The sequence below is a fragment of the Thermobia domestica genome, chromosome 15 (genome assembly GCF_964235325.1).
Source record: "Thermobia domestica chromosome 15, izTheDome1.hap1.1, whole genome shotgun sequence".
Classification (NCBI taxonomy): domain Eukaryota; kingdom Metazoa; phylum Arthropoda; class Insecta; order Zygentoma; family Lepismatidae; genus Thermobia; species Thermobia domestica.
The window spans coordinates 133,975,728-133,997,645 of NC_137468.1; the positions used below are offsets into that span (position 1 = coordinate 133,975,728).

Sequence of the window (21,918 nt, forward strand, 5' to 3'; positions counted from 1 at the left end):
CATAGTTTGTTATTAAAATACCAACATACCGTCATTTTATTGTCCTAACAAACCAATATATGTTGATAGTAAAGTAGTTTAAATTGATAGAGCTCCTGGGCCTTCAGAATTTCATGTCACTCCCCCCCCCCCCCGTCACGAAATCCTGGCCAAAAGAATCAATATACGTTTCAGTAAAATAGTTTAGAATGGTCGAGTCCCTCGTGTGGTGACCACAGTATTTCATGTCACAGACCCGCCCTTCACAAAATGCTGGCTACGTGCCTGGGGCAGCCCCTTTTTAAATAGCAGAGAGATGGAGATCAGATAATATGTACTTTGCAGTCCTATGTAAAGTAAAATGATTGCTATTAAAAGCAAGGATTTTGCAATGGCTTGAACTAAAAAGTATTTTAGAGCAGATTCGGTATGACGTTGATTGTTGGTCTTTGAAATCAGGGGGATGAACGATAGAAGGTTTAGTTTCAAGACCAATTAAAGAACTAAATAATGATGAGGAGGTTAGGGAAATGAGGGTCCCTAGCATAAGTGTTGTGGAGAAGAATAGAGTTTTAGGATTAGTGGGTACTAGAAAAAGAAAAGTGAATCTTCATATGCCACTAGCTTATCTTAGCTTATCTTTCTACATCTTGGTGTACGGCGCACGCTGATTTTTTATGTCAAGGGTTAAAGTTTGATTCTTTTAGGTGTAATAAGAATATATTAAAATACTTGATTTATCCTATCACGATAATCCTTTAATCAGGTATCTTATTATTTAATTGTTATTTATAGCGGTATGTAAGGATTTAAAAAGGTTAACATTATAGTATACTAATTAAATTTAGGAACATTATATGTTAATAATAATTAAATCTTGAAAATATATTAAATCCTCTTTATTAGTCTGAGATACCGGCTAAAGGTATATTAATAGACTTAAAGGGCCTTATGCAGAGTCATTCTGAGGCGTGATTAGGTCATACTAAACAGTTCGACCAACATATGTTTCCTGCAGTAGCCATTCTTTTAGTATGACGCTAATCACACGTCAAAACGATTCTGCGTAAGGCCGAAAGTATCCATTAAATGCTAGTTCTTACCGCATATGCGTAGAGAGAGAATAAATATACTTGTATAGGATACAATTTTGTTTTAAAAAAAAAACAAAATTGTTTCTTAAACAAGGGGGATAAAAGGGTTATTTAATACTAATTCTTATCGATTTAAGTTAAAGACGTAATTAATGGTTATGTAGTTTAGTATTATATCTTAATGATAAAGTATTATCCTGGCTTTTCTTCCCTTATTTATCTGATTGTACGGTACAAAAGACAATTTACATTTGTAGCCTCCCTCCATATATAACCGAAGCCCATTTATAATCCTTAATGTTTCCTAGAAGAAGAAGAAGATTTGCAGTTGCACGCGGTAGCTAATGTTTTTCTCAGGCATGTGTTTGCAATGAAGACGCTGACAGAAGAGCGAACAAAACTTGTGTTTGAAAAGTTAGCTAAATAGTAAGTGAATGACATTTTACAGAAGGATATTGTGTTAAATTTTATTGTAATTTAATTTTATTCAGATGTTCACGTGTTTCTCATTCGCGAAGTGTCAAACTATATTTCATAGATTGATGCCGCGTATCTCATCTATGCAGGATAGTAGTTCTTTTAGGTGTTCATATTTAACAAATTTACAAGTAAAATTATTAAGAATATAGGATATTATTTAGTTTCTTTCCCAAATCATTTGATGGAGTTAGGTTAACTTGATTCCCAGTAATCGTATACAACTCAGTGTAAATCAGTACTGGCTCTGGAGCCGTCGGTGTATTTGGAGGAGATAGTAAATGGCATCGAGAATATGCATGCAGATCAGATTTAGGCACACTAGTGAAAATAAATGAAAAAATATGCATTACTGCTGTATCGCCGGGCCACACGAAAATCGGCAAAAATATGTATATATATTTGTTTATTTATTTTTTCTATCCAAATACCGAGTTGTGACCTGGCTCCCTTCGTAATGCCTTTTGGGCATTACTCTAGCAGACTGTTCTAGCAAATTTTGACACATTTCTTGTATTTTTCGGTTATCTTGGGGCTTTGTATTTCTTTCCGCAGAGCATGCACTAAATGAGGAGCTTCATAACTATTTGCAGATTGATTTCAGAAGGGACTAGTAAACGCAGTGTGGATATGTAGAAACTATGGTGCATAAAATGCTAACCACTTTGTACTAGATGGCCACTAACAGGCACGAATACTATTTAACAGCGTCAGGGCAGAAGCCGGGCCCAAACGTTAACGAAGGGGTGCGTCCGTAGGGAGTAGGCGCGTCAGTGACGGAGGGTATACACAAGAGTAGTGGAAGAACACATACATACAGTGCTTTCACTAAGACGTAAAGTTCATTTCAAATGCTGTGTACTGACAGTAATTACTTATATTCACACTCTCATTCCTTCGTGAAAAATGTTTCACATTGTATTGTATCGTCATCCGCAAAAAAAAAGTTCGCATATACTGTAACTTCCACATTTTCATTAATAACTCAGTTTTCTTAATATATTATCGCTTCTTTGTGCTTTCCTTAACAAAGCAGTGTAGTAATGAATAATTATTTATGATTTTTGTGAAAAAATAAAGCAAAATAAGAAAATTATAAGCAAAAAACTGTGATTGTTATGAAACTTTAGTCTGTCAGATAATTACGCGAAGAATATCCCGAGGGAAATTCACTCCATACAGTGCACAGGTATTAGGAGCACTCACAAATACGTAAAATTGAAGAAACAGAAAATAATGTATTTTTGAGATGAACATACAATTCACACTTCACGTGAAGTTCCAATATGGGAAATCAATCAATATCTTCAGTTGAAATTACTGAAATAAAACAGAAAATGGCTATTTAAAACTCCAAGTGTAAACCTGCGCTTGGAGCGAGTCTATTTCTAATATCAGAACGCGTTATTTCGTAACATGCCTGCGTGGCCAAGCGGGTTTAGCAATGCTGTTGAGATTCTAGAACCGAAGGGTGGCAGTTCGAGCCTGAGTACGGAACGCTTTTTTTTTTCAATATAGTGAAATATTTTTTAAAATATAAATGTCTAATTTGAAGTGCTTAAAAACACAAGACCAGATGAACAATCACTTTTCAAAGCTCAGTCACATTTATTCACTATGTTCATCAATTAGGCTATATACGAAGACACTAAAATGTGGAACGTTAACGATCCTTATTAACGTTAATACCACATCCGTTATAATGAGAACAGATTTGTGATCTGAATACCAATCTTAAACCATACGTCCAAAATGAAAATTATTCATGTTCTTGATACCTATTGCAACACTCAGTTGTAATATAGAGAGTGAAAGTGCGAAAGAGAGAGATAAAATACTGTATACAGGGTGCGGAAAAATTCCCGGAACGGTCCAATATCTCGCGCAGTATAAATATCACCAAAACAAAAATAACACATGTTAAATAGTTTTAAAGAAGCTATCCAATGATAGAAAACACAATCACCTATCCCTACCTCCTTGGGGACTACGGGGATAACTTTAAAATTTTAAATGGGAACCCCTATTTCTTATTTCATATGTGGATTCTCCAGAAAAAGTGATAGTGATTTGATCAAAAATTGAAAACAGTGTGTGCGAAGATGAAGTTACATGGAATACAATATCGATAATTGTTTTGCAAAGTAGCTTTATGAAGTAGTTCTTAGTAGTAGGGTTATTTACAACAAAAATAAGCCATTTTTGTCACCATTTGTATTTTCTTGCAAATTAATAAATATGGACAAATGCATTATTTTATGGACGTTAAAATGTATGAATTCGTTATGTGGATAAAAAAATCATATGAAAATTTTACTCTGCGTGGAAATCGAACTCATGACCTTTCATGCCGCAGTCCCGTACGCTAACCGCATGGCCCAGAGCTCGACACTGAGAGGCCACATTTTCATAAAGATTTGCCGCCTCCATTTTTTATGTGTCGATTCAAGTGCTATCCGTGAAGGCACTGTTTTCAATTTTGGGTCAAATCACTGTTACTTATTCTGAAGAATCCAAATGTGCAACAAAATATGGGGATTTCCATTTAAAATTTTAAAGTTACCCCCCGTGTGGGAATGGAGAGTTGCGTTTGGTATCATTGGATAGATTTTTCAAAACTGTTTAACACGTGTTATTTTTGTTTTGCTGATCTGTATATTTCGCGAGATATTGGACCGTTCCGGGACTTTCCCCGCACCCTGTATAAGCTTGTATTTTTAATTAAAACAGTGTAAATCATAATCTGGATTTTTATAAAGTAAATGAAACAATCATATAGAAAATGTATACAGTTTAAAATTGAATTAAATTGCAATTCCAGAATCTGTAACATTATACATTTCTTATTTATTTACATCGAATGTTAACTTATTGTATAGTTTATAGCATGAGTATCAGCTGATATGTAACTCAAAATTATCTATAAATTGAATTTAAATAGGAAATGATATAGTTGCTATAAGAACAAGTTTATGAAAATGAGCTGTATAATAATGGTTGTATTTGAAACAGAGTTTGCGTAATGGAGTAAATATTTACACCGCCAGCTTTGCAATACTGTGCGGTTTAAATTGTCAATCTCATCAATTTTACTTATTTTTATGGAATTTAGTATAGCATTATGAAACATTCAATAACTGATCTAGTAGTGAAACATATTTAATAAGATTACCGCACATTACGGTAGATTCCGAGATCGCTCCCAGCTTTGCGAGCACTTGATAATATCTTATTATTATTTCAGATAAAATATTATGTGGAAGAGCTAAATTAAATTAGAAAATGAAATGAAATATTTAACATCCCACTATTACGCCCTTTAGGCGGGAAGGTTCTAGATTGCTGGTCCTCACATAGAGGAGAATTTGGATTAGTAACCAGTTTGGTTCTTTTCTTTATCAAATCTCAATATACAATTCATATAGTAATGTCGAGCAAGCGATAGCGAGTGAAGGCAGGTTAACCAGGTTGATTGCTTTCTTCATCACCACTCAATTGGTATACGGACCAGTGTTCTAGAATCCTGCTATTTTAGGCTAAGGGAGAAGATAATTAAAGTAAGAAAAATGATATAAGAATTGGTGGAATGAGAAAGTGGAAGAAAAAGGAAATGCTTTGAGAAAAGTCACGGACATAATGTTGTCCACCACAAGCTTACTTGAACGGAATAAAACCAGAGACCGCATGCACCAAAGGTAAGCGCTCTACCAGTGAACCATCGCGCCCCATAAATTAAATAAGAAAGATAAGTAGTAGGCATTTTATAATTGAATATTGTATGTAAGAAACTTATTGTCCATAAAGATTCTTTCTCTTCAAGCTTTTGTAATTGATGTTGCAAATTGTCCGATGCTTTGCAATGCGGGTCAAAGGAATAAATGCATTTTTTCGGGATAGTATCGTCTGCCCCTTGCTGCTATTGATGGTATAAAAGTAGTGTTGAGTTGATTTTTAGTTTCTTGTTCCTTTTGTTATGTGAATATAGACTAGACCAAAATTTTTTACTGGTGTTCATTTCAGGATCACTCGGTAGCATGTTTTTAGTGGAGGAATGTTACGTGAATATAGATTACACCAAGTCACAAATATTTTGACAAAGATATACATTTTTATTACACAAATAGTTTCTGCTTTTCCTTTTACTGCAAATGTTTGTTTCTAATAGTGATTTTTATTCTTATTGTATCCGTGAATACACATTCAAGACTTTTTTTTAAAAAATAAGTTGTTTAATAAGGCACTGAAAAGTGTTGGATTTTGTAACACTCTAACACTTAAAAACATAATACTGAGTGATCCTGAAATGGACACCAATAATTAATTTTGGTCTAGTCTATATTCACGTAACACTTTCAACAGCGAGGCTATATGAAACGTGGGCTTACTAATTAACGTGGTATAAAAATAAAAAAAAAGTCTAGTGGCTAGCGCGAGTGTTTTTGGTTCTTGTAGTCTCGGGTTCGATTCCCGGTAAGGGGCGATTCAGGTTAAATTTTCAGGGGAGTTTATGGGGAAAACGTTAAAAAATATAATTGCAAAAGTCTGATGCCAGTGTTTTGTAAGCTATTGACAAAATAATAGAAAGACAGGAAAGAAATTCTCTTGAGAACTGAAAGTGAACAATGTTTTCGCATTTATGCTTAATTTGCTACTAGCGTGACACATTAAATTGAATATAATATAAATATTAGACACAAAATTCGCTACTTCACGGTTGATAACATGGTAAATGCTAGGTATTGTTAAACATTAAACGTAACACCTCAATTTTATATCAATAAATAACTTAAATAAATAAAGAACAAGACAGAACAATATTATTAACCTATATTTGCATAGTATATAAATTAAAAACACGTTGTTTATCATAACGAAAAATGGCTGAACCGTTTGAAATGAATTTTATTAACATAGTTAACACCTACCTCGGACTGGGTTGTTGTCACGCCATTTTTATTGAAATGCGTATCCAAACAGAAGAGAGGGGGTTAAAATGTATGCCAAAAATAGAATCTCTCACGTTTGTGAGATGAAATATGATACATAAATTCCTTATTTAAAACGAGTGTGCACGTGTCCGACCGTGTTTAGAAATTTCGGTAATAAATGGAGAAGAGGGGCAATTTGTATCGTTTTTGCTCAATATTTAAGAATGATGGCATCGAGATTGTGTCTTGTCTTCACAGCAAAACGGATGAAGCACTTGAAATTATCTTTTAAATATACGGTATTTAGCATTTGGTCCAGTCGGATTCATTAACACATATGTCGTAAGAGGAACAGATGGATATAAACACCTTATTTTAAAATATGTGAGCCCATCTTCCGTTGTCCTTAAAAATCCACTTTTGAGGGGGAAATGGGGCAAGTTCCAAATAAGGCGGTCAATATGTAAAAGTGACGTCGTGTTTGTCTGTCCGATCATCACGGGAAATCAAATCAGCCGTTTGAAATAAATATTTGAATACATTTAGTACTTGGAAGAAAATGGTTAGCTGACGTTCACTAGAAACTTGACAAAACTTCGATACAAATTAGAAGAGAGTCAGCTATGCCTAAATCTAATATTGTAGGTGGAAGTGAAAACGACGAACGAAGTAACAGCGGATTAAAATTTAGCATTAGAAGTAATTGGAAAACAGAATGTGATGCGCGAAAACGAGAAAAAAAGGAAAAACGTAACGTTGCCGACGACAACACACTGGATGGTGCTTATTGAAAGACCCATAAACGCTATTCATTAGCTCATTCTTCACGGTTTGGATTGCAAGAAATAAAACTATTTCTTCGTGCTAATACGCCTCTCAAAACGAAATGTTATATTTCTGCAAAATTGGTTTTTCTCACATGACTGGATATTTTTTAAAAAAATTCTATTGTGCTGAAGAAAACAAAACCATATGACAAGCTGTATTTGATCTGAAGACCCCCATGATCTTTACTCCATGTTGTTACTCATTACATCAGCGAGACGTTGTTTGCAATGACACTGATACATTGAGTGGTTTGTTCGAGAAAGTTGCTTGTCTCGATTTTGTTTACTCTTTAGGTTTTTCGTAGAATACATGAAAAAGAATACATACATTTTTCGCTTAGCTATCCAGTTTTAACTGATCAGAAAACAGCAATCTACTGGTGAAATGATATGGGGTAATGTGTAGCATTTTGTTTTTACGCCATCGATAGCAGCAAGGGGCACATGAATTACATAAAAAGGGAGTGTGTTGTTATGAACTACTAATATCTTTTTCAAAATATCTATGTGTTACTTCGTAGCTCAGGGGATAAGTGAGAGATTACAATACACAAGTTCGCACGATCGAGTCTTGTCCACTGCTATTATGTTTTTTTTTTCATTTTCATTGTTTAACGGTGAAAGTGACGTAGATACATTTTCATTGGCATTCAAAAAAAAAAAAAAAAAAAGAATGGAAGGGAATACGTAGCCCTGAAAAGGGCTGTTTATATATAAGTGTTTAATAGGAGGTCCAATGACCTTCTACATCGATGACTGCCTGGAGCCTTCTGGGCATGCTTTCGGTAAGTCTGCGGAGAAAGCGTTCACTACGGGAGACTTCCTCCCAGCTGTTTTCAACGATTTCCCATAATTGATTTTTTGTGGATGGAGGCGGGTTAGGCCAGTTCTCCTTCATCACCCTTTTGACCTCTGCCCATACTGTCTCAATTATATTCATATCGGCTCCACGCGGTGGCCAATCTAGGACCTCTAAATCAGCCTGCTGCGAGAGCCAATTCTGAACTAATTGACACATATGAACCGGAGACCTGTCGTGCTGAAACTGGATTACTCCATCGGGGTAGATAAAACGCACAGATGGCAACATAACATCCCGAAGGATATGTAAATATTGCTCACCTGTAAGACGCCCCTCTACCCTATGGAGTACTCTAAGACACTGTGATGTCATGAAACCCCAAGCAGATACAGATACGCGTCCACAGTGACGTTTGTGGAAAACGTATCTGGGATCATGCCTGGAGCCTCTCGGACGATACACGACTACTGGGCCATTATTTGAGGAAGAAAATGTGCATTCGTCTGTGAAGACAACATGTCTCCAATCACGGTTCACATTTTCTTCCGCAAACTGAAGCCGTCGTCTTATATGCTCTTCCGAGAGGAATTCTTTCACCGCAGCACGACGGGCGTGAAGATTAGCTTCCCTAAGACGCCGTACAGCAGTATCTCGAGAGCCTGGAAAAGCTGATGCGTGCCGAAGTTGTCTGGCGGTCATGTTGGGATTAAGTCGCGCAGTAGCAACAAGCTGGGCATCCTGCTCAGGTGTTGTCACACGACGCCTACCACTACCTCGGCGCCGCATAGTTTCTCCAGTCTCTCGAAAACGCTTTATCCACTTCTGTGCTGTTCTTGGTAAAACTCCACACCTTTCAGCGGCTTGTGCAGCGCAATAGCCTTCTTGCACTAAAGCAAGAACACGCTCTTTTCCATTCTCAGCCATTTCTGACTTCTACCCTTTTCACGAGTTGCACGTTGAATGAGCACCCCTTTTAGTTGAAGCTATTAAACGACATGCGCAGTTGGTTACTCCAAGAGCTAGTAAGATCGTAGTTTTTATTTGCTAAGAGGCAGAAAACACGTTATTTCGATATATGTTGTTTGACTACAAGGGAGCACTTCACAACTGATTACTGAGTGATAAGATCTGTGGTATTCTGTTCAACTTTCCTTTAGGCAATTTTAAACGTAATAGACGATATTTGTCTGACCTTGTCAGTGCCTAAGGCAGAAGACAAAATCAATGAAAATGTTTTCAACATAACATTTTCGATTTATGTTTATCTCCTATCCGTTTTTGTTACGATTGCCTTCTTTAGAAATATCAGCTCTCTTTTTTTTTTGGCCCCTATAAGGAAATGTTATTGCGGTTTTCCAACGTTCAATATTTTTGGCAAAATTAACACTTTCAAATAAAGCTAAACAAGCATATGTTTCACAGACAAAACAATATGTAAAGTTCTACTTTCCAGTTAGGCAACATTCCTTCAAAAATTGCAACTATAGTTTGCATCTCAAGTAATAGGGTAAATGTGCCAGTAGTCGACCATTTAAGGAGATTTTCAACTTTGTTAAAGTATAAAAAAATCATTTTTTACTAATAACTTTTACTGCATATGTCATTAGAAAGAACAGTGTTTAAATTTTACGTTTGTGTAGCTCGCATAGGAAATCTTTTATACATAATTACACAGGAAAAAGAAAATACCAGAAACCCTGAAAAAAACAGTAGTCGGCCTATGAAAACCAAAGGTCAGCCATTACTTTAACCAGTACTCAGCCACACTATAGAATTGACTTTTTTAATGGAATTTTAGAGACCAATTCCTCAGTAGCAAATTAAGGGACAAATATATTGCACTCAGAGTTCCTACAAAGAAAAACTACGTGGAAAACAGGCCCGCAACTAGAGGGAGCTAGGGGGCCTGGCCCTCCTAAACGTTTCGTGGCCCCTCCAGACCTCAACACAAAAAACACAATTTAGATATGTGTAAGAGATTTTTAATGACTTGCCCCCCCTAACATATCTATGCCCCCCCAAACCTCTGTGGCTAGAAGCAGGCCTGGTGGAAAATATATTGCGATACAGGAAAAAGGACTTCTTGTATGATATTTACCATAAACTAAGAAAAATGTGCCTCGGCCTAGACTAGCCTATTTAAAACTAATATATAGGCCTATTTATATTTACATTGATATTTATATTTAGCTATGACATTAACCCTTTAATATGAAGTTCATTAAGCACATTCAGGACACATAAGCACTTGTTTAGCAGGTTCCTCGTACGATAATACACTGAAGCACGTGCATTTTAAGTGGTACCAGTGATCACAAAAGTGACACCCAATATATTTAAGTGTATCGTTCTCAATATCACTTATGAATTCTTCTTCAGGCCTTAGACGGCATTTCAACAACTTCTTGCGTCTCGTCTTTTTAACTACTAGTGCTACTTGGCTTGACAGTCCTTTTCTTTTTGTTTGACTTAAAATTTTTCCTTTCTTTTGTATTCTCTCCCTTTTTCATTTTAGACATTCCTCTTCTAGTTTTCTTTTATTTTCATTCTTTACCATCTGATAATTTCTCCATGCTTGGGAGGATACTGCACTTTGAACTTTTTCTCTGGGCACATGTTTGGTAGTTTTGTTTTTGATTGGAGCTAGCCAGAAAAGATGCTAATCAAAGCCAGATGATATGGAAGTATTTTACGAAGGTTTTCTTTGAATTTCTTCTGAGATCATATGGAGTTATTTCTGGCTCTACTGACTGTAGAAACAGAAGCAGACCTTTCACCTTGCGTCGCTTCAGTACAAGATGCCATAACGGATATGTTGTTTTCCTGGTTTGAGTCAGACGTAACGTCTATTTCTGATATCGAAGATATATTTGTAGGCTCTAGACGGCCAATTGCTAAAATTTGGTATGTTCCAGGACTAAGATATAGAGCATTTCACTAGCAAGTATCTACTGATAGCAGATCGATCCTCTTCGGACAGAACAATAGCCTTATATGTGTTCATTAGTGTAGAATAAGAAGACTCTTTGGAAAGAGTATCCTCAACGCACCTGATTGCAAAAACATCTGACACTGAGTCTATTCCAGTAGATGTCTTTGGACTGGTTGAAAGAAACGCTAAATCACGCGTTCTTAAACTGTTAGACATATTTTCCTCACGCTCATAGTGAGTTAGAATGTAAATATTTATGATTATTCTGTATTGTTTCGGCAATCAGGCAACTCTAGGAACAGAGCAGATAAGAACAGATAATAATAATAATAATAATAATAATAATAATAATAATAATAATAGTTGAAGAGCAATTGCAGCCTTGGAATTAAAAACGTGCAGAAACGCGACATTGTGCGGAGTAATTTAAAAAAATAAATCAATTAGATATGGCTAACCCTTACTTCCTCATTGCTACCTTAGATTAAAAGACTAAGCTATGATCAGGGTCAAGGGCGTCGATCCTGCTAGGGCCGGGGGGCCCGGGCCCCCAAAGCTTATGTAGGGCGTATGCTTAGGGTAAAATAAATACTCATTACCTGTCCTTTTTAAATTTTAGAGAAATAATTCAGACCAGCCATAAATCCTTAACCTTTTTTCCCTCAGTTCTAGAAAAATACAAGAATTGAAATGGTTACAATACCAGACTGATATTAAAGTACGGGACAAAAATAAACGACCAACATCGTCATAAGTTTTAATGGCATTTTCGATCGTTTAATTTTGTCCCGTACTTTATAACTGTATTATACTTGTATGATGCAATTAGTGACATCATAACAGTTACTTTTTCATTAAATCGTTAGAAAAGTCTTCTACGTATTAGTTAAGTGTCTTAGTTGTATGTCATGTGTCATTTAAATTGAATGAATGATAAGTGGATGACTACTGGAGTAATGGGGGGCTGACCATTGGAAATTGAAGTGAAGAGTCATTTCCAGTAGTCAGCCCCTAATGACTGACTACCGGAAAACGTTATCAAAAATGCAACTTGTAGTCAGCCCCCCTTATTTCTACGCAATATCTTGGTTTGTATCATAAACCAAGAATTTTTGATAAGCTACGATACATTCATGCATAGAAGAAAGCAATAACTCGTACTATTTTACAATAATATAATTTTAACTTAACTTTGAAGTAAAGCTTCTTCCTTATTTTTTTATTAACAAAATGCGCACTTTGCTCACTTGCATCAGCAGACCTCAAATGATAATTTTTCTTTTCTGCGACGAGGAGTCACACCAGGCCAGAACAAATGAGGTTGAATACTGGAGCTCTGATTTAAGTTGTAGTTGATTATTTGTTTGATAACAAGCTACTGTATGTTTATTTAATATGCTTTTTACTGAAAAATGGCTGACTACTGGAGACGGCTGACTTTAGGCACACTTACCCTCCTAACTAACTAACTAATTCTATGGCCTATGGAACCCGGAGGTTCAATGCAGCATTCACAAAAGCTCTCCACTGACTTCTATCCTTAGCTAACTGGATCCAGTTTCTACTTTGTATTCCTATTTCTGCGAGATCCATCTTAATATTGTCCTCCCATCTGCGCCTAGGTCTTCCTAATTATAAGCTCAAGTAATATGTAACATAATAATAACAACAATAATAATAATAATATCTTAGTATCAAACTTTAAGCGATTTTTATATGATGCATATATTCATGAAAATAGTCACTACTTGTTATGTACTCATTTGGTATTCCCCTAGGGTTACTAGGAATTGAAATCAGGATCTCTGACTGTGCCGTCCAGTATGCTAACTGTATGACCACAGAGCACGGATCTGATAAAAAACATTTTCATAACGTTTTGCTACCCCTCCTTTTCCCGTATCGATTCAAGTGCCACCCGTGAAGGAATTGTTTTCAATTCTGGGTGAAATCAGTCACTTTTTTCTGGAGAATCGAAATGTCCAATAAGAAATGGGGGTCCCACTTTAAAATTTTAAAGTTACCCCTACCGCCAAAGGGAATGGGGATAGCGGATTTTGTTTGGTATAATTGAACTATACATATAAAGCAGAAACATATATTCTCATTTTGGGCGTGTGTTTTCAATTTGATATTAACTTAGAAATCTATTTGAACTTTGGTAGTGCTAGCATTTCCATAGCGTCATCTTCGTATACAAACAGATGGTGAATAAAAGTGACAGAGGTTTGAAAGCTGACAGTTTATCTGATTTTGTTTTTATAACCAATTCAAATGTTAAAAATGTAACGTTGTATTTAGAAAAAATAAAATATCCTTATATTGAAAACCGGACTGGGAACCGAACCGTCAATCATTACTGTAATTTCAAGCGCCTCGCTAAACCCACTTATTTTCTTCTTAATTTACGTCGCGAAAGGCGGCCCCGAAGTTCACTTACCAAAGTCTACTTTCCCCTTATCAGTACTTTCTGTATATTTCCTACTCGGTTATACACGTTTTACAGTAACCTTGAATGATAGGGACACAAACACAGACACGTCGAGAAAATTTAAAATTCCAAAAGTTCTCCCACCGGGAATCAAACCCGATACCCTGTACACCACAGACACACATGCTAGCCACTAGACCACACAGCCAAGTTATAAAGCCAGTGCGTTTTAATAATTCTACTGGAAATGCACGAGATATGCACTTGTAATACATTGAGTGATTTATTCGAGAGAGGCAAAGCACTTTACTTTGAATTCATTTCTTGGTTTCGTTTCTACTGTTTATTCTTTGTATTTTTCGTACACTACTTGAAAAAGCAAATACATTTTTCGCTACGGTGTCCAGAAATACTATTTTAACTGATCATAAAACAGAAATCTTTCGGTGAAATAATATGGGGTAATGTGTGCTATTCTAGTTTCATACCGAGTTCCTTCGTAGCTAAGCGGTTAGCATACGCACCTTTGACGTAAGAGACCCGGTTCGATTCCCGGTGTGAGCTCATGTGGTTCGGATTTCACGCTAATCAGTAGGTAAACGTCTCATATAGCCTCGATGCTGAAAGGGATGTTAAAATCAACTCAACATTATTTTATACCATCAATTGAAGCAAAAGGTAGACGATACTATCCTGTTAAAAACATGCATTTATTTCTTTGGCACATATTACAAAGCATCGGACTATTTGCGACACTTCAAGAAAAAGATGCTTTATGAATATTAAGTCGCTTCAAGCGTTCAAATCGCTTTGTAAAAATCCAGATTATGAATTGCAATAACTTTTTACGTTGTAATTAAAATTACAGCATATATTGTTTTCTATCTCTCTCACATACTTTCTCTCTCTCTCTTTCTTTCTCTATATATACACACCTGTATATTACAATAGGTATCAGAACATGAATAATTTTCATTTTGGACGTGTGATTTAAGGTTGGTATTCAAATCAGAAAGTTGTTCCCATTATAAAAATGTTAACGTTCCTCATTTTAGCGTCTTCGTATATAAATGATGACAGGGTGAACAAATGTAACAGGCTTTGAAACGTGATAGTTCATCTGATTTTTTTTTCAAGCACTTTAAAGCAGAACTTTATATTTAAAGAAATGTTTCCATATGTTGAAAAAAATCAAAACTGCCGGGAGGCAGATTCGAACTGCCGCCCTACGATGTTAGACTTTCAAGAACACTACTAAACACGCTTGACCACCGAGACAATTCATGAAAGAATATGCTGTAATAATGCTCATATATCGCTCCAAGCGCATGTTCACACCTGAAGTTTTAAATAGTAATTTTCTCCCTATATCAGTAATTTCAACTGAAGATATTGACTGATTTTGCATATTGGAACTGTGCATGAAGTGTGAATTGCATATTAAACGCAGAAATACGTAGTTGACTCTTCAGTTCATGTTTCTGTTCAATAGCTTCACATGTTAGTGAGTGTTTCCTAATACCTGTGTCATTTTCCCTCTTTTTTCCCACGGGATATTCTTCGTGTAATTATTTGACACACTAAGGTTTCATAAGATTAAAGGTTTTTTGCTTATAATTTTCTTATTTTGCTTTATTTTTTCTCTAAAATAATAAATAATTATGCATTATTACACTGCTTTGTTAAGGAAAGCACAAAGAAGCGATAATATAGTCAGAAAAGCGAGTTATTAATGAAAATGTGGAAGTTACAGTATATGCGAACTTTTTTTTGCGGATGAGGATACCTATAAATTTTCTATTTGGTACAACCATCTGCTCGAGTGAACCCGAGTATTGTTATAAATGCGGTGTGAACATATGGCATAGAAACTAATCCCTGTTCAGCGTAAGCTCAAAACTGCGATAAATAAAATATTTGTATCCTTCCGCTTGTCTCAAATACGATTGATTAGTGATTCATCATTCCCGCTCCCCACGGGGAGGAGCAAATTATACACGTGCATTTAGACAATACTGTCTCGTTTGGTCCAGACACTTAGGGCAGCAGCAGAAAAGAAAGAAAAGACTCGAAAGATTTAGAAAAAATATTAGCTGGTAAGTAATTGTTCCTTAGTGAGTAAAGGTTTCCCTTGTTGGTGTTTCACCACAACACTCGTGAAACCGAGATTCATGTGAGACATCTTTCAGACTTGAAAGCAGAACACGCCTCCACACTTGAATTGGCGCCACAATTACTGCGCATGCTTAGTGTTTATTTCTATTCTTTCACTAACCACACTGGATTGCAGTATTATTAGATAATCCGTATTATATTTTTGTCATTTATAATAATGTAGTTTTAGATGGAGCTTCATAGTGAAAGTAATAATCAAGTCATATTAACTATTTTGCCTAGGAATACAAGCGTCACTAGGCCAATAACAAATCAGCGAGATTTAGTTTCACGTGGGTTTGTTTTTCGCAGTTTAGAGCTTAGGCCGAACAGAGTTTAGTACATAAAACACAAACCAACTTGTGCTCAGGTTCAGTTTTATTCACTAACAGCACGAATACTACCTAACCGAGTTAGGGTAGTAGCGCAGGGAGTCCATAGTGAGTTTTGCGTCCGTAGGGAGCAGGCGCGTCAGCGGTGATGAGTATACGCATAAATGAGGATAGTCGAAAAACATTTCGTTGTAAAATGTATAACTTCTGTGTTGCACAGCTTTAGGGGAGATACAAATTGCCATCCGAGAAAAGGGGACGCGGTGGCTCAGTGGTAGAGCGTTCACCTCCGGTGCTTGGGGTTCCTGGTTCGATCCCAGCTTGCCCCGTGTGGACTTTGTGGTAGACAAACCGTGTTGTGGGTTTTCTCGGGGTTCTCCCGTTTCCTCCAATTTCTTCATTCCACCATTTCATTCATTTCTCATCATCCCCGTCTCGTTTAGCGTTGTTTAGTAAACCATACCTTTCACATAATTTTAACAACTAATATTCCTTGTTTTTGTATATCTCGATAAAACTCAAACACGTTATGTGAGAATCTCGTCATTTACGCAGAATTTCCACACTGCTTTTTCCGGAAATCATAATAAGTGTACCTCTCCGCCAAATAATCCCTTTTGCATTCATATATAGTGCCGCCTACAACATCAAAAACAACTAACAAGTATTTTGTTAATTTCACCTATACTCCGTACCTTTCACTCATTCTTCCTCACAAATCAAAATAAATTCTTTAATTCTGTTAGTAGATTTTCTAAAGTGGTCCTGCAATACAACAGTTAACCCAAAAACTATAATTCAGTAATTTTCCCCTTAATGACTGCCAAAAGATTGGCGCTGGAAGACACAACAATATCCACTTAGGATAGATAAAACTTAAGGAGACCACCGAAATTAATTGCAGAAAAATTAAATTCTACCAAGATTTGGATATAAATACAGCGTTCTCAAATGTGCCATAATTAGTACGGTACAAAACAAATCAGCCTGTGCTATTTTGCTTGCGTGGGAGTGCGTCCGAAATGAGCAGGCACGTTAGCGATGGTTGGTATGCGTGTAAGCAAATCTTGTGACAACACGTGGGCTTTTGCAGTGATGCGAGTTCGTACCCTATAGCACTTGGTGCAGCTTCACGCTATATAGAAGCCATCAGGTTGATGGTGTCAGAAGTTTCTTACCACGTGCGGAAGGAAAAGGAAAAAGCGTACTTTGGTGTTAGTGTTATCAACCACGGTCACTGTTTTACACCATTAAGGAGACTGACATTATAGATGTCTCGAAAAGGAAAATTTCTATCTTCCCTTCAGGAATAACGTTCATTTGTAATTTTCTGCATAAACTTTTTGTTTCTGTTTCAAGTCATTTTCATGTGTATATATATATATATATATGGGTGATTCCACGAAAAAGGGAAATTTTCACTTGGAAAATTTTTGTTCCGTTGATGGTCGCCTTTTTCGATAAAAATATCACATGCACTTACTACTACTAAGTACATGTTACTTAGGTGTTCAGCAGAGCTGAATCGTTATTGGTGTAGTAAATAAAAAATAATAAACTTTTTAGCACCCACGGAGTTGAGACCATAGGTCACGGAGTTGAGATTAGTTAACACGGAGTTGAAAATTGCTGTGGAGTTGAGAAACGTGATACATCTGGATGATAAGTTTTGGTTTATAAGTGATTAAGCTTATAATTTACATAAAAATTGAAATAATTTTCCAATAGTTTTTGTAAGTTAGAATTATTCTCCTTATGTTGAATAAAATTCTAACAAACTAGATGACACGTAATTTGTTATACAAAAATACTCCAGAAAATACTGCAAACATATGAAAATATATCTAATGAATGTTCCAAAATTGAGTATATATATATATATATACAGTGGCGGATCCAGGATATGATCAAGGGAGGGGCTAAACCATAGTTTGCCGTTTTATCCAGTGTAAAGCAAGATTGAAGCCCATTTTATCCAGTGTAAACCTGAGCGTCAAGGGGGGGCTATAATCCCTCCCTTGGATCCGCCACTGTATATATATATATATATATATATATATATATATATATATGACGTAAATAAGAAAAAAAGAAATACACATACACTTATCGAATATTGAAAAATTATTGCGCTGTCAATATGTTGACTATCATATGGAGAGGACAAACTTTTCACATAACCTTACGAAACAGATGAAATAGTCACTAAACCTGTCTATTGTCTACTTCATTTGTTTTCTGAGCTCATGTAAACCGTCTGTCTTCTCTGTGTGATCAAGTCAACACGTCGAAAGTGCAATACCGTTGGTGTTAGGAATCACCTCCCAAAAGTTGTCGGTATTGTTTTGAAACGGCCTGTATAATGCACACTAAATGACATTGTAAGGCACTCATCATTTCTGTTTTCTTTAGATAATTCGATGTTCTTTGTTAAATAGCTCTCATTTTCCACTCCAATGAAGGAAATGTCTTGAGGAAACAGGGAAGGGCTGTTCTAGTCTACACAGAATGACAACTGCCAACGCTTTTTAAACGTCAGATTTAGTAGGCCAGGAGAAATTCCTCCCGATCCGCGTCATAAAATTGACTGTCCGTACATTGCCCTCAAACTCTTCGACAATCCCTGAAAAGAAAACAATTAGCTGATCATAAGACTGAGACGTCAATAAGTTAAAAACAGATACCATCCATCTTGACTTGACTGAAGTTTTACCTCCGGTTACCTTACAGCACCAAATCTGAACTTCCGCGAAACACTCCTTAAATGGGCTAGGACCCACCAGCCGGCCTTTGAGTGTGAATGACACGTGGTCAGCGTGTCGGCTCCTACGACCGTTGCGATGGTCTGCGCGATCAGGTTTCAGTACATCTCTACTCAAATGAGTTTTTCAATTGCCTCACTGTGCGAAGTAAACACCATTAATTTTTGAGCTTCCACCGGGAAACAAACCCAGAACCACGCACGAAAGGCGAGCATACTAGTCACTAGACCATGAACGAGCTTTATTTCTATCAATATATTGAAAGAACAAATATTTGGAAGAGCATAAGCATAACAAACACTATAGGATTATCAACTCCGTGAACTTGTCTCAACACCGTGGATTCCTTAGTTTTCAGATGGACACGGAGTTGAGAACCATGGAGTTGAGAAAATCGAATATAATTTATCTTTACCGGCCCACTTTTTAACCAGTACATGTGAGTAATTGTGTACGAATTTTCTACGTTAAGGCGTAGGTTCCTCAAGGGAAAGAAGGTATATACCATACAAATACATTCAGTAATAAATACCATGGTGTTGAGTATCAATTAATATACGCACCTGCTTTCCACACACAAAAATATTTTTCCTATAGCTTTTAACAAATGCACACAACTTTTTCTGTTCTTCAATCAAACATGTCTGCCTTGTCTTCTTGTGGGTATTGCCAATGTGGACGACCATGCTATCTGTTGAGAGCAATGATAATTTTTTCTATTGCCATGGAGTTGAGACGAAATAGAGGTGACAGAAACGAAGCATAGTCAAGCTTTCGAAAATAATCGTTATAAAGGTTTACTTTGCACAAAACCGAAACATTGAAGTGTTCTCTTCCATTTAATTACCATTCAATGATGTTTGATTTGCGACTTCAGTTGTAATTTATTGATTAAAATCAGTAAACTGTAGTCTGTGACAGACCACGGTGTTGAGAAATTGGGTAATAATTATTTTTTTACGTATGTTTCGTGTTATATTTGCAAACTGTTATACATGGCATATCTACTTTGTGACGGTTACTACCGAACAAAATAAAAATGAGGTGATTCTTTCTTGTAGTAGTTTGAAGAAATGCCCGTGACAGAAAATTTCCCTTTTTCGTGGAATCACCCATATATATATATATATATGATATTAAAAGAGAGTGAGTGAGTTCGTGAAAGAGAGAGATACATCTTACATAGAACGATTACAACCAAAGCCACGAAATACATAAAATTTAGGCATCGTAGAAACCTAAATGTAAAGCTTTACGTCCTGCGAGGGAAAATGGTATGGGTGCCTGTCATGGTGTTATTATTAATTATCATTCTGCCATTGCCGGATGAAAATCAAACTGTGGAAAATTTCCAGTCACATTGTCTGTTCACTGGATTCCAACGTGAGGCCTTTCAAAAGCTAAGCAAACCCTAGTGTTTCTTTTAGTGAATTCGTACTTTTTAAATGCTGAACTTTGTATTATGGGTCACTTTTCTTTTTTAATGGGGCTTTGCGTCCCTTAGTTGGTTGTTTTTGTTTACGTACAGGTAACAGTACCTACATTCGCTTGGTGGAACTATCAACGGTAAGATTTTACTTTGACTAGGACAGTAACTGGAAACAGTTCTTATATGTTTAGTCATTTACCGGAACTGTTGTGGGTTTGGTGCCATGTCTGTTGTGAGATGAATTTGTTGAAGTTTCTATTTTTTCTACAGGTGTCTGCCCTTAATGTGCAGTCATGTGGTAGTTCGCTACCGTGATGTTAGGTGATCATAGCCCCATGTGGTCGGTGTCAGTGTGTGAGGTTTATGTGCTTGTTATCCTATTCGTGGAAGCACGTACTTCAATTTGTGTTTCATGGCAACTGTAGAGTTAATAAAGAGATTGAAAAACTGTTTAATGGATTTGATGCTAAGAGCGTAAATTCGTCTTTTTAAAATATGTTTTGTATTAGGTTCAAACATTGGTATCGTTTTGCGGCATGGTGTGGTTTAATTGAATTTAGAGAAAATTTGTGATGATTGTGATCGAAGGCTGAAGCTGTTTCCGTCCTATGTCAAGAGTGTACTTTTATTAGTTTCTTCTTGTTTGTTATAATAGAAACTGTAAAACGAAATTTAGTGTCAACTCTTGGTTCAGTAAACTTTGTTACATTTTTCATAGTATTTCTGCGGCGTTGCATTTGCTGACGGTTAGCGTTGACTGTTCTTTAATTTTTTTTTTTAATTCATATTATTTTTATTCATGATTTGTTTTCCATTTGTATAACTTTTTAAAATTACGAAATGTCTTTTGATGGCGTTCATTTTATCCAGCTATGTCTTAGGGGTTTTTGGATAACAGCATCCCCTCATGTACTTTCGAAAATAAGCTTTTTACATTTTTTGTTTTTGTAATTTTTAGCTGAGAATTACATATCCTATTATGGTTAATTTGGATTAGGTTAGTTTAACCCTTTAATTGGCAAGCATTGATAAATTACTGTTATTTATTTTAAAATGATTGGAATACGTTATTCTGACCCTAATTTCGTAATTTTTAAGGTATTTTCAACACAGAATACAGGATGTTTTTTCTTAAGCAACATTACCCTAGTTATAATAGCTAATCACATTGCGCATATATGGTCAATTATATTTAGGAGTATTTATTAGAAATAGTAATTAGCAGCAGTTTCCTTGAAATGTCTTCCGATAGACCAAAAAACCACAACTATAACAAACTTCCGCGGAATTCAGAAGACAGTGCTTTTGTAGTGCTGAATCTGACTGTCCCTGTCGACGAAGTTTACAACTATCTAGACAAGTGTTCCACAAATCACGTATATGGATATTGTAAGAAATCAGTAATGCCAAATAAACGCACTGAAGTTATCTTTGTCCGTATAATGCAATAGAAAGTGATGTTGCTTGTAAGCAACACGATCAAATACAGGGTTAAAAGCAAATTTTCATTTTATTTAAAGTATATTAGGTGTTGGTTAATGCACATGTAGCAGAATTTGTGAATTACGGTTGTTTAAGAACTGATTTATGTGAACCGGTTTCCGGAGCAGTTTGGGAATCAGTATCCAAAGATGTTTCTATTGTCCTGAGTAGAGATGCAAGGGCTCGGAAAAAACTGGCTTTTTTTGGGAAAAAAACTCCGTTTTTCTGCTTCGCTTTTTTGCTTGGGAAATTTTGGGCTTTTTTTGAAAATTTTGCTTTAAACTGATAA

The 21,918-nt window shown here is 36.0% G+C and overlaps 1 protein-coding gene across 1 annotated transcript in view; it reads left to right on the forward strand.

Annotated features, from left to right (window-relative positions):
• The first annotated feature begins 1,348 nt into the window (after positions 1 to 1,348).
• Positions 1,349 to 21,918, forward strand: part of LOC145671248 (60S ribosome subunit biogenesis protein NIP7 homolog) — a 37,988-nt gene continuing 17,418 nt past the window's right edge. The window contains exon 1 of the mRNA XM_081740163.1: positions 1,349 to 1,499. Within this exon, the coding sequence (XP_081596289.1) occupies positions 1,444 to 1,499 (56 nt within the window). The 5' untranslated portion in view covers positions 1,349 to 1,443. The remainder of the gene's footprint in view (positions 1,500 to 21,918) is intronic.